This window comes from Ambystoma mexicanum, chromosome 9 (assembly GCF_040938575.1).
Source record: "Ambystoma mexicanum isolate Mex_15411 chromosome 9, UKY_AmexF1_1, whole genome shotgun sequence".
NCBI classification, from domain to species: Eukaryota; Metazoa; Chordata; class Amphibia; order Caudata; family Ambystomatidae; genus Ambystoma; species Ambystoma mexicanum.
The window spans coordinates 864,095,598-864,111,545 of NC_090931.1; the positions used below are offsets into that span (position 1 = coordinate 864,095,598).

The 15,948-nt window shown below is 45.6% G+C and overlaps 1 protein-coding gene across 3 annotated transcripts in view; it reads left to right on the top strand.

The window, feature by feature from the left end:
• Window positions 1-15,222, top strand: part of LOC138488704 (putative methyltransferase DDB_G0268948) — a 504,586-nt gene extending 489,364 nt beyond the window's left edge. For all 3 annotated transcript variants that reach the window (XM_069615945.1, XM_069615946.1, XM_069615944.1), the window contains one exon: window positions 13,725-15,222. In XM_069615945.1, the coding sequence (XP_069472046.1) occupies window positions 13,725-13,815 (91 nt within the window). In that variant the 3' untranslated portion in view covers window positions 13,816-15,222. The remainder of the gene's footprint in view (window positions 1-13,724) is intronic.
• Window positions 15,223-15,948: the final 726 nt, after the last annotated feature.

A 15,948-nucleotide genomic window follows, 5' to 3' on the forward strand; every position in this document is an offset into this window, starting at 1 on the left:
AACATTTATCAAATTCAGAATGAGTATAATCAAATGGCTCATAGAGAAAGATATGTAACCTACTCTCACCTACCGCACTAACTTATCCCTGCATTTTTGTTGATTGCTTTGTTAACTATGTAAATATCTGTAAAATACGACATGCTGTCTACATTTATATGCTGCTATACTTGATCTATGCTGCTTACCTCATCCTGTAACACGGAGGTAACTTGTCTTTGCATTTGCTCCTAATTCATGCAACTAAGCTGTAAATTCTTGTTACCTGCGCCCTGATACCTCTGGGTCCGGCACGAACTACAAATAAATAAACAAACAAACAAACAAACAGAGAGGGTGAGGGTAGAGAGAGTGGGGGTAGGTAGGGGTAGAGAGAGTGGGGGTGAGTTTGGGTAGAGAGAGTGGGGTCAGTGGGTGGGGTTAGAGAGAGTGGTGGTTGGCTGGGTGGGGGTAGAGTGGGGTGGGTGAGGGTGTAAAGAGTTGGGGTGTGGGTGTAGAGAGAGTGAGGATGAGGTGGGTAAGTGTGCAGAGAGTGAGGCTGGGGTGGGTGTTAGTTGATTGGGGGCAGAAAACATAAAAAACAAAGAAGCCTTGGGAGGACTCGAAAAACAGATCTGCCTCAGAAGGTAGCGCAAAATAGCCCAAAAAAAACAACCCACAAATGCCCGGAATGGGGTTGGGGTGGGTGGGTTTAGAGAGAGTGGGAATTTGGTACATGGGGTAAAGAGAGTGGGGCTGAGGTACAGAGAGTGTATGTGGGATGGGTGAGGTAGAGAGGCATCCTCAATAGGACATTAAAAAAAACAACCAACCCACACACTCCAGTAATTCCCTGCAAATTCCAATTGAATCTGGAAATAGCCTAATTGTGTGGGGAAATAGCCCAATATTGCAACCATTCAAATCACTGCACAGCTGGAAAATGATAGCCTGGCATCCAACTTGCTTCTTAAAAAGCTCCTGATTGGAGCACATATTGTTAGGGAACTCTTCATTGGGTAGTACGGCACAAGGGTTTGGAAAAAGAAACTTTAGTGATTTGGCATTTTCATGCTGTGGCATTGCCGGTTGCTATGCCAACCAGAAATTCTCAGTTCAGGACCCCCCCCTTCCCTCTTTCTCTTCTGTAACAATGGTGTTGGCTGTTGACAAGGACACTAAAGCAGAGTGTAATTAGTATTAATTTCCATTTTTGGAGTCCGAAGTGCGAATATTGGCAGAATTATAGCACGTGGTAATCCAACTCACTGTAATTTCACAGATTTTCAGCATTAAATTGGAGGATTTGCTTTGCTGAAAGTAAACCCTCCATGTCAAGTTCAAACTCAGAACTTTGCTGTGCAGTAAAAATGGTGGTAATTTCATTACCACCAAAACAATAGCAGTAACAGAATTACCCCCATTTTTTACAGCACTGCCAAACCTGATTGACTCCCATTGTGTTGTATTGCAATGGGCTTCATTTTTTGTAAGGCTCTTATTAGTTTTCTGGAAAAATTGAAAGATTTCTTGTAAAGAATAATTTATTTTATTCATTGGAGTTTAATGCTGTAAACAAATAATGTTTTGATTGACTGGAAAAGGGAATATATGTGGAAGAGCAGTACCACAGGTAGTCTGTAGTCGTGTTGGGCTCCTGTACATGCTCTGCTCAGCAACAATCAGGTCTCAGATCACCTGCCATCAGCAGGCATAGCTATTAGCAGGGCTTTAAGTGGGCCTGGACTAACCAGGGCTGAGACCTGGCAATCTCCAAAAAGTACCAGTGAGCTGGGGCCCTGTTGGGGCGTCACATAAATGCCCTCACTAGCCCTTGGCAGTAATCGAGCACACACGGCCGGCGCTTCATGCTGAAGTAGTGATGCTTTGGCTTGTTCATCTGTTTGGTGGGGAGGAGCGTAAAGAGAGATGATTGATCTCCATTTAAGTTGCTCCACAGCAACCAGATGCTGATCAGGCCGCATCATTTTCCAAAGACTTCTTAGGGGGAGGGGAGAGAGGGGGGGCTGGGGAGGTCGGTGCCGCTGCAAGCACAAAACAAAGAGAGATGGGGCGCACAAAGACAATGATTGCCGTGCGCCCCTGGACCCGCCCACCTTGCATTCACACCTTCTCAGCATTGTGTCTTGCATCAGTTTATGTCTGTTCATGCTGCTGAGGACAGAACAAAGTACTTTCCGTGAATACAACTGTTTTCCATATAAAGGAGGGGCTGATGCGCCCATTAAAAATACCAAGAGCATCATAGCAGGGAATACACACGTATGTGGATTACACGTATTTGACATCTTCGGGTTTGCTACTGCTTAAGAAAGACTCTCAGAAGACTGCTTTGAAAAAACACTGGTCGGCACTTCAAGTGCAAAGTTTGATGGTAAGTCTTGAATGGGAGGGAATGGCCATAGGGATTAGCCTGGCCATGGGCAGTCAATTGGTGGGCAAATAACCAAACAACACCTACAGGCTGTGTGTTCCTCCTCATATGCCATTTCTCCCTATCTGTACTCTAATGCAATAATTGTGGGTTATGGTGTCGTAATAGCCCAAACTAATAAATGGGATTATGTTCCACAAGAGGCTTGCATTATTCATCAATTATAGTGTTTTTTATGCTTCTGATCTTAGCAACCCTGAGTGTTTAGGGCCCTAGTGTTTCACCTTTCCTTTCATCCTTTTCTCATTCTTTTCCCCCTCCTTTTAGGCACAGTTTTCTGAAGCATCGTTTGTGGATTTTGCGTGAACACCAAATGGAATAAATAGCCATGTAATATGGTTGTCTAAAACTCCAAGCTGTCTGTTTTAGGTGGTGCAAAATTGAGTGGCATAATAGTGCTAGGCTGTCTGATTAGTTCATGTGTGGAGGGGAAGTTCGCATTTTGTTGGTAAAGTGTCCTGATTCCTAATATCCAAGATGTGCACAGAGTAAATGCTGACAGTAGGTAGCATTGCCTTTAAGTCAGTAAAGGAGCCTTGATATATGGTAGCTAGTAAATGAACAGGTGGGCTGTTACCTGATGATGTAATACTTACCGAACAGCCACAGCTTAACTCTACCACTAACAACATGTGAGACCCATTGTATTCTCAGCATAGCAGAGGGAAGAGCGCTTGACAAACAGATGGCATCCTTAGCCAACGCCTTTCTCCCACCCACTGAGTTGAACGGCTGGGGATCTCAAATAAAAAATGGTCCAAAGGTTGACCATATGGGGGCAGAGGGCGGGAGCATCTGTGTGGTGATTTTGGGCTCTATGTAACAGGAGCTTCTTGCAAGGAGGTTTCTTTTAAATGCCTGAAGTAGTGCTTTCCTGGTCATTGTGGTGGCACCTACCAATTCCTACCAATAAGGGCTTGCTTCCTCCCATTGCCAGTGCTGATTGGAAGCAAATGAGCTTTATCGTGCGGGGCCAATGAGAGGATGGTCCTACTGAAAACGGGAACATACGTGGGGTGGTCCTTGTCATGTTGACGTCTCCAGGACAACAGGGGCGACACCTCACGCAGACCCTACAGCCCAGACAGATGCTGCTCGTGCCCCAGCGGCGGCCATCAAGAAGAGAGAACCACTAACAACCCAGATTCAGCAAGTGAACGCTTTCCAAACAGAATGTCTGGTCAAGACGATGGACAGGGAGCGCAAGCTCAAGGGAATGGGCCCCCAGCGGCGGCAGCACCAGATCACGTGCCATACCAGCTACCAGACACACTGGCAGCCCAGATGCCCGGAGCATTTGACGTGACAGATACCAGCAACATGGGTCCCAGATGGACCAAATGGATCAGGGACTTTGATCTCTACATGGGAGCCACAGGACCAGTAGCAGACGCAAGGCAAGTGTGCCTCCTTAAACTGGCTGTAGGCTCTGCCACGCGTGACATCATCGACGAAATGCCCCAAGATTCTATAGACTCAATCCAAGATCTCAAAGATGCGCTGGCAGCCTATTTTGCGCCACACACCAATGTTGACTACGAAAGACACTTGTTTCACAGCACCAAACAGGCAAAAGGGGAGACCGTGGATGCATATGTGATGAGATTACGCACCAAGCTAAAACACTGCGACTTCGCAAACTACTCTAATACGGAGGCCCTGAGGTCACAAATCATATCAGGGTGTGAATCACAAGCCTTCCGCAGGAAACTACTCCAGAAATCGCGCACACTCAAAGAAATCCTAGTGCTAGCAAGGGTTGAAAGGACCATTGACTCTCAAGTAGAAAGCTTTGGGAACACCAATGCCGGAGAGAACCTAAACAGACTGCAGCTAGAGAAGAAGTCGGAAGAACCTTTCTGTTACAAGTGCGGGTTCGAGTATCCGCATGAAGGAACATGCCCCGCAATCGGGCAACGCTGCACCTCCTGTGGCGAGGAAGGTCCTTTCAAAGCAGTATGTAGGCTATTTCGAGTTCGAGGAAGAGACCGACCCAAAGACAATACGTCCCACCCAAGAAGTCGATACGGGGGGTCATCTAACACCAACCCAGCCCCAAGCACCTCCAACACCCAGAACCAATCTCCGGGCGACCAGAGAGACAGAGACTTGGGGGAAGACCGACTGAAAAGGAGAGAAAGAAGGAGATTCGTAATGCCCGCACGACCCGAACGCAGATCAAGAAGACACGTGTGATACTTGGTGGAACAATCAATCCCCCTTCGAGTCTGACCCCAGCACATCGGGGAGTGACCAGAAAAAGAAGGCATACGTCTACGCCCTGGGCAACCCCACGGCGACAGCCCACAGTCCGACACTCATCATTAAACTACAAGAAAGACCAACTGAGTTGTAATGTGGTAAGTGAGAAAATCTACTCTGAACTGACCCAAAAACCCAAGCTCCATCCAGCTACTGTTGACATATACGCCTACGGAGCCAAGACACCCTTAAAATGCTAAGGACAATTCAGTGGGCTCTGCCGCTACAAAGGGCAAGAAGTTCCGATGCACGTTCTGGCCACAGAGACAGACAGCGGATGCGTTTTGAGTTTTAAGGCGCGCTGACATGGGCCTAATACACATACTCTACAATATAATGGTCCACAAGTACATAGACCCAGTAGAAATGATAAACAATCTATACCCAAAAATATTCAAAGGAATCGGAAGACTCAAGAACAGGCAAATCAAACTCCACGTAAACAGCTCCATCCGCCCTGTAGCTCAGCCATACCGCGGAATTCCAGTTAATATTCAAAAGAAAGTTGAGGACGAGCTCCAGAAACTACTGGAACAAGACATTATCGAGAAAGCAACTGGTCCCACCACATGGGTATCTCCAATCGTCCCAGTCCCCAAGAAAGGATCCGAGGCTATTAGACTATGTGTGGACATGCAACGCCCAAATCAAGCCATCAAAAGGGAGAGATATCCTGCGCCCCGGATCACAGATATGATTCACTTATTGAATGGGGCGAAAGTCTTCTACAAACTTGACCTGCAGAAGGGGTACCACCAGTTGGTACTACACCCTGAGAGCCGCAACATAACAACTTTTGTCACCCACGTCGGCCTCTTCAGGTACAAAAGACTAAGTTTCGGGGTGTCCTCTGTGGCGGAAACATTCCAGGCAGAGGTCCACAACATTATAAAGCACATCCCAAACTGTCTCAACTATTTGGACGACTTTCTAGTATTTGGAACCGATGTGAACAAATATGATGAGACTCTCATGAAAGTCTGCAAGGCCCTACATGATGCCAATCTCACGCTAAACAGGGACAAATGTGAGTTCCGCAAAAACACACTAAAATTCTTTGGTCATGTCTTTTCGGAATCGGGAATGACCCCAGACCCGGACAAAGTGTCGACCCTGAATGACACTTCCGCCCCAACCAATGTGTCTGAACTTCGATCCTTTCTGGGCCTAGCGAGCTACTGCAACCGATATATTTGGGACTTTGCATCGGTCAGCGAGCCGTTAAGGAGGTTGACACATCAGGATGAAAAATGTGAGTGGTCCAGCGACTGTCAAAAGGTCTTCGAAACAATAAGGGAAAGAGTTGCGCAAGCGGAAAACATGTCATACTATGACCCCAATAGGAAGACGGAGCTGACGGTCGACGTCAGCCCCGTGGGCTTGGGAGCCATCCTAGCACAACTCGATCCGCGGGACTCCTCACAGAAACACATAGTGGCCTACGCCAGCCGCAGCCTGTCCACCACCGAACAGGCGTACTCTCAAGCAGAGAAAGAGGGACTATCCGTTGTATGGGCGTGCAGGCATTTCCATTTGTTTCTGTACGGGAAACCATTCCAAGTCGTCACCGATCATCAAGCCCTACTATTTCTGTATGGCAATCCACAAGCCAAAATGTCTCTGCGAATCGCCCGGTGGGGGCTAAGACTACAGGACTATGCATTCGATATCATCCACAGGCCAGGAAAAGGTGAGAACCCTGCCGACTTCCTGTCGAGAAGACCACGGGGGGAGAGCACACCAGAACCATCGGTGGCTGACAGATACCTAAGATACCTCATCCACCATACCACACCGGAGGGTGTCGATATGGAAGAACTCGTCAGAGAGACGGAGAATGACCCAGTCTGTCGCATCATCTGTGAAGGACTAGAATCCGGACACTGGCGAAGAGCCAAAGAAAGGGGGACAGCCGCAGGAGGCCAAGCAAAAGAGGACGTGGAACGGCTCTTACTAGTGAAAGAAGAGCTGGCAGTGTCGGAAGACCACCTGCTGCTCAAAGACTGCAAACTAGTGATCCCCGAAGCCATGAGGGCGAAAGTCATCAATCTAGCCCACGAGACCCACAGGGGCATGGTCTCCACCAAACGCATGCTCTGCCAAAAGGTATGGTTTCCTCACATGGACGCCCTAGTTGAGGCCGCACTAAAAGCGTGTCCCACATGCTGCCTCATCACTCCAAATCGGCACCCAGAACCCCTACTCATGTCAGAGCTTCCACAGAAAATATGGGAGGCCGTCGCAGCCGACTTCTTTGGACCCATCGAAGGAGGAAAGTACGTCTTGGCCGTGATGGATGAGTACTCACGATATTCGGATGTGCGGCTGAGATCATCCAATCACGTCATCCCGGCTCTCGACCACATGTTCTCAGCTTATGGAGTACCTAAAGTGCTCAATTCACCCAATTTGCAGACTACCTCGGATTCCATCACAGAAAGGTCACTCCCCTGTGGCCCCAAGCCAACGGGATGATCGAGCGATTTATGGCCAATCTCAAGCAAGTCCTGCAAGTTGCACGCTTGACAGGACAGCCATATGAACAGGTATTGGCCCAGCTCCTGAGGGATTACTGAGGAACACCTCACAGCACGACGGGGAAGACCCCTGCCGAGCTAATGTTCGGGCAAAACACGCAAACACGCATCCCCCAAGCTGAAGCAGGTAGCCCACGTCCCACTCTGGACCCGGAAGTCAGAGAGCGAGATGAAGCAGCCAAAGCCCGAATGAAAGAGTACGCCGACACCCGCAGACGGGCGCAGGCATCCCAAATTGAGGTAGGAGACGTGGTGGCAGTACGTCAACCGTTAACCCACAAGCACACGGCTGCTTTTCGAGAAGAGCCCCTTCTTGTCACACAAAAGAAAGGGTCGATGGTCACTGCCCAAGGGTCAGGAGGACAGGTCACGAGAAACTCGTCCAATTTCAAAGAACTTCCACAACCAGGAACTAGACGTCTGAGTGGGAGAGTGCAGGCTCACCTAGACTATGAATCTGACGACCCGTAGCCTAGGGGACCAGTGGGACTTGGATGAACCAGAACCGGACGAAGGACCAGAACACACCTAAAGCGGGGTGTCACCGAGGCCAAGCCCGGCACTGCCGCAACGAGCCCGGAACAGATCTCGTCGATGGATCGAGGAAATGGACTAGAGCCTCATCAGACCGCCGCCTGTTGCGAAGAGTCTGGTAACTGTTTAAAAATGGGGGGAGATGTCATGTTGACGTCTCCAGGACAACAGGGGCGGGAGGGAGGGAGGGAACGGGGAGGAACGGGAAGTGACGCGGGATGGCGGGGAAAGTCAGTTGAAGTTGTATGTTGAATAAAGACGCACGAAGTTTGCAGCTCTCCGCATCCGCCTCTTTATTTTCTGCGCCACGCGCCCCGCATCGCGCCAGACCACAACAGTCCTGCCCTGAGATGTAAAGGAGAGCATTTTACAAGGATATTTCTTTTTGGTTCTGAAATCAGTATTCATTCAGCTGGTCACTTGGTGTGGTATCTACCAAACCATGGGCTGCTTCCTATTACCACCGAGTGGGTCCCACTAAAAATAAAATTGCTGTAAATAAGTGCAAATTAAGAGCACTTGTAATGCAACATTACAATTGCCTAACATTCTCTTTGACAAAACATTTCATGTCACACGAAATGCTACTAAAGCACAGAACAAGTATGTGCTAAATAAAAACGATTACCTCTGCATTTTATGTGATCCGGCCATTAGTGATGTATTCACGCAATCCACCTTAATAAATGGCACATCTCTGAGGCAGACATGGCATTGCTGTTTTTGATGAACATAGTAACTTGGATAATGACAATGTGTGTTGTCATGAACATAGTAACTTGGATAATTACAATGTGTGTTGTCATACAGCGTGTCACTCCAAATTGCTTGTGTCTGTAAGCTCTGTTATAGCAGCTTTTAGTTTTTACTCAATGCATTGCTACTCAGTTTATTGACACCTGAAGAATAATCGACTGATCAGGTCCTCTGCAGGATTCAAACTTGGGAGGTATACCCTGCTACATGTCAGAGACGAGCATTCATCTCGTGAGCTACCCCCAATAGAACTCAACCCTTCTGCATTGATATGATATGATATGGCATTTATAACGCGCCTATACACAAGTGTTTCAAGGCTCGAAACTTGATAACTCAACCACACTGCATTGATATGGTTTTGCTAAAGTAACGGCAACATGTGAAATACAACATTTTTCGAACGATTTACTGCTTTCAATGCTGGGGACCAAAACTGTTCCCATAACACTGGATCTGTGTGCAATTTGTAATAATGTAAGAAATGTTTGTGCATATTTTCTACTGACCATTGGTGGTGATGCCCTATCATGGAGTCATTGGGACTGATTCCCAAAGCATTTTTCAATGGGAAAACGCTTTGGGAATCAGGCATTGCCTGTTATTAAATAAAGAAATGATTGTGGAGACTTTGGCAGCGGTGTACCAGAAGCAAGAGTTGAATCGCTGTACTTATGCAGCAATGGTGGCTTGTGTATGTGGGAGCAGGCCAGAGCTGGTATGCCCCCCCCCCTGTGTTTCAGAACGGGCTCTGCCACAGTCCACCTCCTGTAGAAGGTGGCACTGGCGAGCTCGAGAAGAGGAGACATACCGTGCATGAAGGCAAAGGGGGGAGGGTTGGGTTCGAGGAGGTGGGTTTCCCTGTGTCCAAAGAGAGCCGAAGGGCCAGGGAACTGGAAATGTTCGGCATACAAAAATTTTACCCATTAATGTCTAGAGATGCCACTGTCGGGATTAAAATAAAATTGGCAGTGGCAGCTCTAGACATTAGAGTGTGGCACACAAGAGCAGATTGGGACGTCCCCAGCAGCCCGGGAAGAAATGTGTTTTTAAAAAAAAGTCTATTAGTTAATAGCATACAGTCAGTCTCCACATATAAACAGCAGTGAGAGATACATATTCACCAGCCATGTTCGCTCTGTGTGTATGCAATAGGTGTGAGGGGAGGAGGGAGCCTGCCAGCTCCACAACAGTGATGATGCGACACACCCACCATCTTATCCCTGAGCAACCAAGCAGAGTGGAGCACAATGTTTTCATGGGGCTGGACAGTGAATGCAGCAGTCATCTTGAAAATGAATGTTTGTGACTAACTGCTATGGGTCAGTTACTAACGAAAGCAAAATGTTGATGATTAATACACAAATCTGTGGAGCTGTTAACACGTTACAATTTGGAAACTTGTTTTAACGAATACATATTCTCTTTGGAAATCTAAAATATTTTCAAAAATATGAGCAAATGTGTTCATAGCACGTAATGAAAAAGTAACATTATTTCTAAGCCCTACATTTCAAAACCAATGACTTGGTTTTGGTGAATCAAGGATTTTCCTCACGAGCTAACAATTAAGTGCATCTCCAATATGGCCACCATCATGGCAGAGCTCAGACCTCAAAGATTTCCCATGCAGAGAACTTGTGGGCGGGGAAAGGCAGAAAGGGGTGGGAGTGCTTAAACAGTGAAAAAACAGAACTTCTACCCATCGGCTCACCAGAAACACTCAAGTAACTGGATGTGAAATACAATTCATTCCTGATAGATAATTCCCCTATCCAGGTATCACAGGTTGTAAAAACTCTGGGAGTCTATCTAGACTCTAACCTCACAATGGTTAAGCAGGTCAACGCCATCTCATCTGCATCGGCCTATCACTCGAAATTAATCACTGCAGTCAGACCATGTCTGACACAACAAAACTGCCTCACCATCTCCAGAGCAATAATTGGGTCCCGACTCGACTATTGCAACGCACTTCATCTAGATACCTCAGCAAAAAACATCAGGAAACTTCAGGCGGTACAAAACAATGCCCTCAGAGCAGCCACTGGCATTTCAAGAAGAGACCACATTTCAGCCACTACAAAATCTGTTCATTGGCTCCCCGTCAAGGAGCGTATCATCTTCAAGATGCTTGCTCTAACCCATAAATGTCTCAACAACTCAGCACCCCGTTACCTCGCCCAGAGACTCTCCCTACCGCTCACTGACAGACCCACCAGAACAGCCTACACTAATCGTGTAGCCATTCCCAAAAGTGTCAGGGCACGAGCAGGAGGATCGAGTTTCCCAGTCATCGCAGCCACCAACTGGAACTCGTTAGCGCCCCCACTGAGAAGCATCGAATCACACACTGTATTCAGGAAAGTAATTAAAACACTGCTGTTCGTGTAATACGTGATGCTAATTCCCTCTGCTATCATGTATGTATCATATGTATATGACTGTAACCTGGTGTTAATCGCCCTGCTAACATATATGTATCATATCTTATGTATATGACTGTAAACCTTTAAGGCACTTGCTACATGTAACCTACGACTGTGCACGCAACTAAGACATCTTCTTGAAACAGCGCCTCGATGCCTCCGGGCTGTAGGCGCTTTACAAATCCAAAAATAAATAAATTAGCCATAAGTCAAGGAATGGGTTGGCTTATTACCAAACAACAGTGTATTCCTCCTCAATGTCATTTCTCTGTGCCCCTGTCAAATGCCCTTCTCCCTATGTATACATGAATCAGTATTTGAATGCAATAGTTTGGGCTTTATAGGTTTCGCAAGCGACACCAGATAGCCCAAACAAAAAAACAGGACTATTTATCTTGTGGATGCAGACACTGTACAATGCCACTTCATCTAATCAAACAGCTAAAATATAATGTGCAGTGTCCAGATGGCAGAAGCTATGCTGCAATAAGAAGCATGTTATAATCTCTTCTGATTGACAAAAGAACTTGTATAGAGATGTATAGATCTTTGATCTGGTGAGAAAGCTCTCTACATCCAGCACTACTCATCCGCTTGCTCGCTGATACTTCCTGTCAGAACACTGCTCCCGATATCTGAGGTACCTCGAAATAAAAAGGCCACACAAATAATATACAGTGACCCCTGAAGCACAGCAGAACCTCGCGCAGACATATTTCCGAAGCTCCCACACCGTACTTTATACTGGCTGGAGCCTTTACTATATCCGATTTGCCAGGCCTTGTGGTCGTGAAACAGGTGTCGGCAATGTACTATGAGAAATTTTAAAAAATGATCAAGCGGTCTACTGCAGTTGAAAAACAAATATATTTTCTTGGAACAAAACATGGCAATTCTAGTACATATCTTTAGACCCTGAGAAACCAACATGTTCCAAATCCAAGCAGGTTTTTATTACATGGTGTGACACTGGATACCAAAACAATTTTGTATTCAGTGTGGTGTGGTGTTCGCTCCAACTCTCCCCATATAAACATATTAAAGATAGTCAACTAGAAACCCTATTCGGAAGAGAACCTACAACCTCAGTTCCAATATTTTCACAAGATTTTATGCAAACCAAATAAGAGTGTTTCAGAGACTCTTTTTACTAATTCTTGCATACATACAGTGTAAAATAATGGCTAACTAAAAGTAAAGTAGTTAACAATGGAAGTTCAGCCATATCAATCTAATCTTTGCTTTTTTGTCTCCCATCCCTAACAACCAAACCCTGTGAAAGTAGAAAGGGCTGCATCAAGAAATGGGAGTGGCTGGGTGCTAGTCCTCTGGCCACGGAAGTAAACTGATCATTATGCCCTAGTCGAGGTCTCATTCTTCCCATCCCATGGCACAGGTGTAACATGTGTTGCTTCCAATACCAATCTGTTGCCTCGCACTGGTAGAGAATGAGACAAACTCTGAAGAGCTCAACACGAATCAGGGGTTGCTGCATTAAAATAAAGGGTCAAATCAGTTGTGATTAGTCGATGCCCCTACAAAGCTAAATTGTTTGTGAATTCGAACCTAGCCTGAACATGCTGGTTTCTCAATGACCTAAATCCATATGAATCTAAATAAAGGCAAGATAGCAGAGTATTCAAAAATGTAAATTAAATAAAACAAAAAGAATAATACATTTTAGAATATAAGCACAAACTGGTTAAGTAGACCGTTTTTCGAGCTAGGTTCTGACAATGATACCCTTAAGTTCAAACATTTTGAATCTTGAATACAATTTTTTTCTCCAAGTTTTCCGTTCTAGATAGTTTAAATAATTCGATCCGATTTGTACTCCCATTGTTTGGATAGGTTCAAATCTGATTTTAGCAGGTGTGCTCATCCCAAGTACATACAACATAGGAACCTCTAGGGAGCTAATTGAATTGCTCCATGGCGGCTGGGACCTGGTACGTTTGCACTCATGCGCAGCCAAGTACCTGCCACCAGGTTTTCGGCATTTGCACAACTTGGTGCAAAAGGGGAGGGCAAAAGGCAGCATACAAGTTTGTAAGCTGCCATTTGCCCTCTCTTTTTGCACTCTGACGCGCAAACTGAATAAACGCCACCTGCTATGCCTGACAGGCAGAGTTTATAATGGATCCCTTCGGAGTCCGCCTCCTTTATGCTGGCTTAAAAAGCCGGCAGACTCTATAGGGATCACCAACATTTGCGCCCGCCGGAAAATGCATGCTGGAGGATTTGTATGGCACAGAGGAAGGGAGCGCGGGAAACGTAAGGCAGCACCGGAAATGCAAATTGCGTCCCGCCCTTCCTCTCCGCCATACAAATGCAGGAAAATTAGCTGTGGTGGGAATTTTGCGCTGTTGATTTCCAAAACGCGGAGCTCAAAATGAGTCCTTATATGTTTTACATACAGGTTAAAACTGATTCTTTTGATATTGACATAATGCTGTGTTTAAAAATTACATCCTTCCATTGCGGAGAAGGAATGAAAACCAAAATCACTTTTGAAGAGGCGAGAGGTCGCAAATTAAAGTTTTATTCCTAGGCCAATATAAAAGAGGCAGGGAAGGTGAGAGAAGATGCAGTGTGAATGAAAGGGGTGCTAGAAGGCGGTATTATGAATCATCAGAATCCGGAAGGTGTGCAGCCCATATGAAGAAATAATAGTCCCTTGTGGCTTCCTGCGCTGTAACAATAACCATCCTAATGTTACATGATGCCTTGTCTATTACTGCTGACACAGGGTATCTCCCTTTTTTCTTCCAGCCTGCTGGAGATCATGGGGACCTCTTCTACAGCCACCCAGTTGGAGATATGCACCAACTATGTCTGTGTGTTGGCCTGCAAGTCAGTGTGATAAAGTGACGGGGCAGACGATAATCACACTTTCAAGTCACATTTGTGTATTAAAAATTAGAGGCACACTATGAGAATGTAATGTTTCTATATTCTTGAGCTGTATCATTAACCTGACACACTGTTCTACAAATTCTGCCTCTTCACTATTTGCTTTTCTAGCATAATGTCGTCCTTTAATCTTCTCTCTGACCTCGACATGAAGACCCTTGTTTCTAAAGCACACCCCAATGCTGCCCCTCCTGATCCTCTCCCTTCCTCATTTATTCTCAAAGTCTATCCTCTTCTTACCTCACATCTCACTGTCCTCTGTAATTCCTTACATTGCTCTACATTTCCTACTATCTTTAAACATGCTTCTATCTTACCAATTTGAAAAAATCATCATTTGACCTTTCTTTGCTGCCTTTCGTCCTATTTATCTTCTTCCATTCTTTCCAAACTTTTGGGACTTGCAGTGAACAATCAGGATTCATGCCCTATAACTCATTCTGTACCCCATCCTCTTAATAAATCTGGATTTCGTCCCTTCCATTCCACTGAATTCGCCCTCTTTTCTGTTTCTAACTCATTACTCTCTGCTCACTACTCTAACCGATCTGCATTGCTCATCTTGTTTGGCCTTTCTGCAGCTTTTGACACCATGCATCACTCTATTCATCTTCGTTCTCTTTTGCATCATGGCTTTCAGGGCTCTGTGATTGATCGGTTCTAGTCCTGTCTTACTAACTGCACCTATTCAGCCACATGGTCTGGTTCTCTTCGACTCTTCTTTATCGTTCTCTCCACACATTTCTTAGGTCACCCACTCCTGCAGCTTTTATCTATATAATGTTGGACGATCTCATCCTTTTCTTTCTCTCCATGGCACTCTTGTCTCATCTCTCATTGGCTCTCAGCTGTTATATTGTTTTACTCTTTTGCTTGGCCTCCCTACCTACCAGCTTGCTCCTCTTCATTGCTATCTACTACTTCTATTTGTCATCTTTTTCGTCTCGCCCCTTCGGGCATACTTTTATGTCACTTCAATAGATCTCCTTTGAATCACGACTGCGCTTTCATTTTCTCTGTATTGTTTTTATATGTCTTCATATTATAGCTTCGACCTTATCTTTCTGCTTTGATCCCCTTTTATTTCTCCTTCTCGATACCATCAGTCTCAATCCTTATTCTTGCACACGGTCCGACGTCCCTCATGGGCTCAATCCTGTTTCCGCTCTTTTTCGCTCCCTGCCCATCATTATTGGAACAAACTTGCTCTCTTTGTTCCGCTCTCATCTAAAGGACTGTTTGTTATCCTCATAATGAATTGATTCTACTCATGCCTCTATGTACCGTTTTGCTTTTTGTTAAGTGCTTTGACGTATAGCGCTATATAAATTCAATAAAATACAAATGCCTCAAATGGGATGAGACTCTGAAAGCAACATTATTTTGTGTGCATTTCTATCATATGGAATGAGGCCCAAAATCTCAAAAACGAACACAAATACAAAACGCGCAAAGGGGAAGAATTTCAAAACACGTGCAGCTCAATGAGATGCGCGACTGTGCAACATCTCATTGTGACGCATCCATTCTCAAATAAAAAATAAAACCTACACTGTACGCAAGACAGTGCAAACGGTGTTGCGAAAGTTGCGTGAATAATTGGCCACTTATTGTCGCATGTGATGCGATGCACATGTTACTGGTGATCTGCCAGATGTACATATTTGATGCGCAAATGATGTCAACTGAATAACGTTGTGTCAGAAACATGCACATCTGACTAATGCATCAAAAAAGGTGCATTTGCAGGAGATCAGTCCTCATAATAGGGAGTGCCCTCAAGAGAAAGAAGGACTGTTCAGGGTCAGTGGTGGAGACCCTCTGGTCCTTCATAAAGGAACATGAGGAAGCACTGCGAAGACCCTGTGAAACCAGCCCTACTGTGACAAGACCACACAGACCAAGAAGAATACAAACCCACGACTACATACTCAACCCGAGAAGATTGAGTAATGAGGCTCAAGCCTCGGTATCCAAAATCACAGCTGATGGATAAAAATCTATCAGCAAGAAGAAGAACAAGCGCATGAGCGTACTCCTGAGTCCTTCTACACTGTCTATATCCCAGAGTTCCATTTTATTA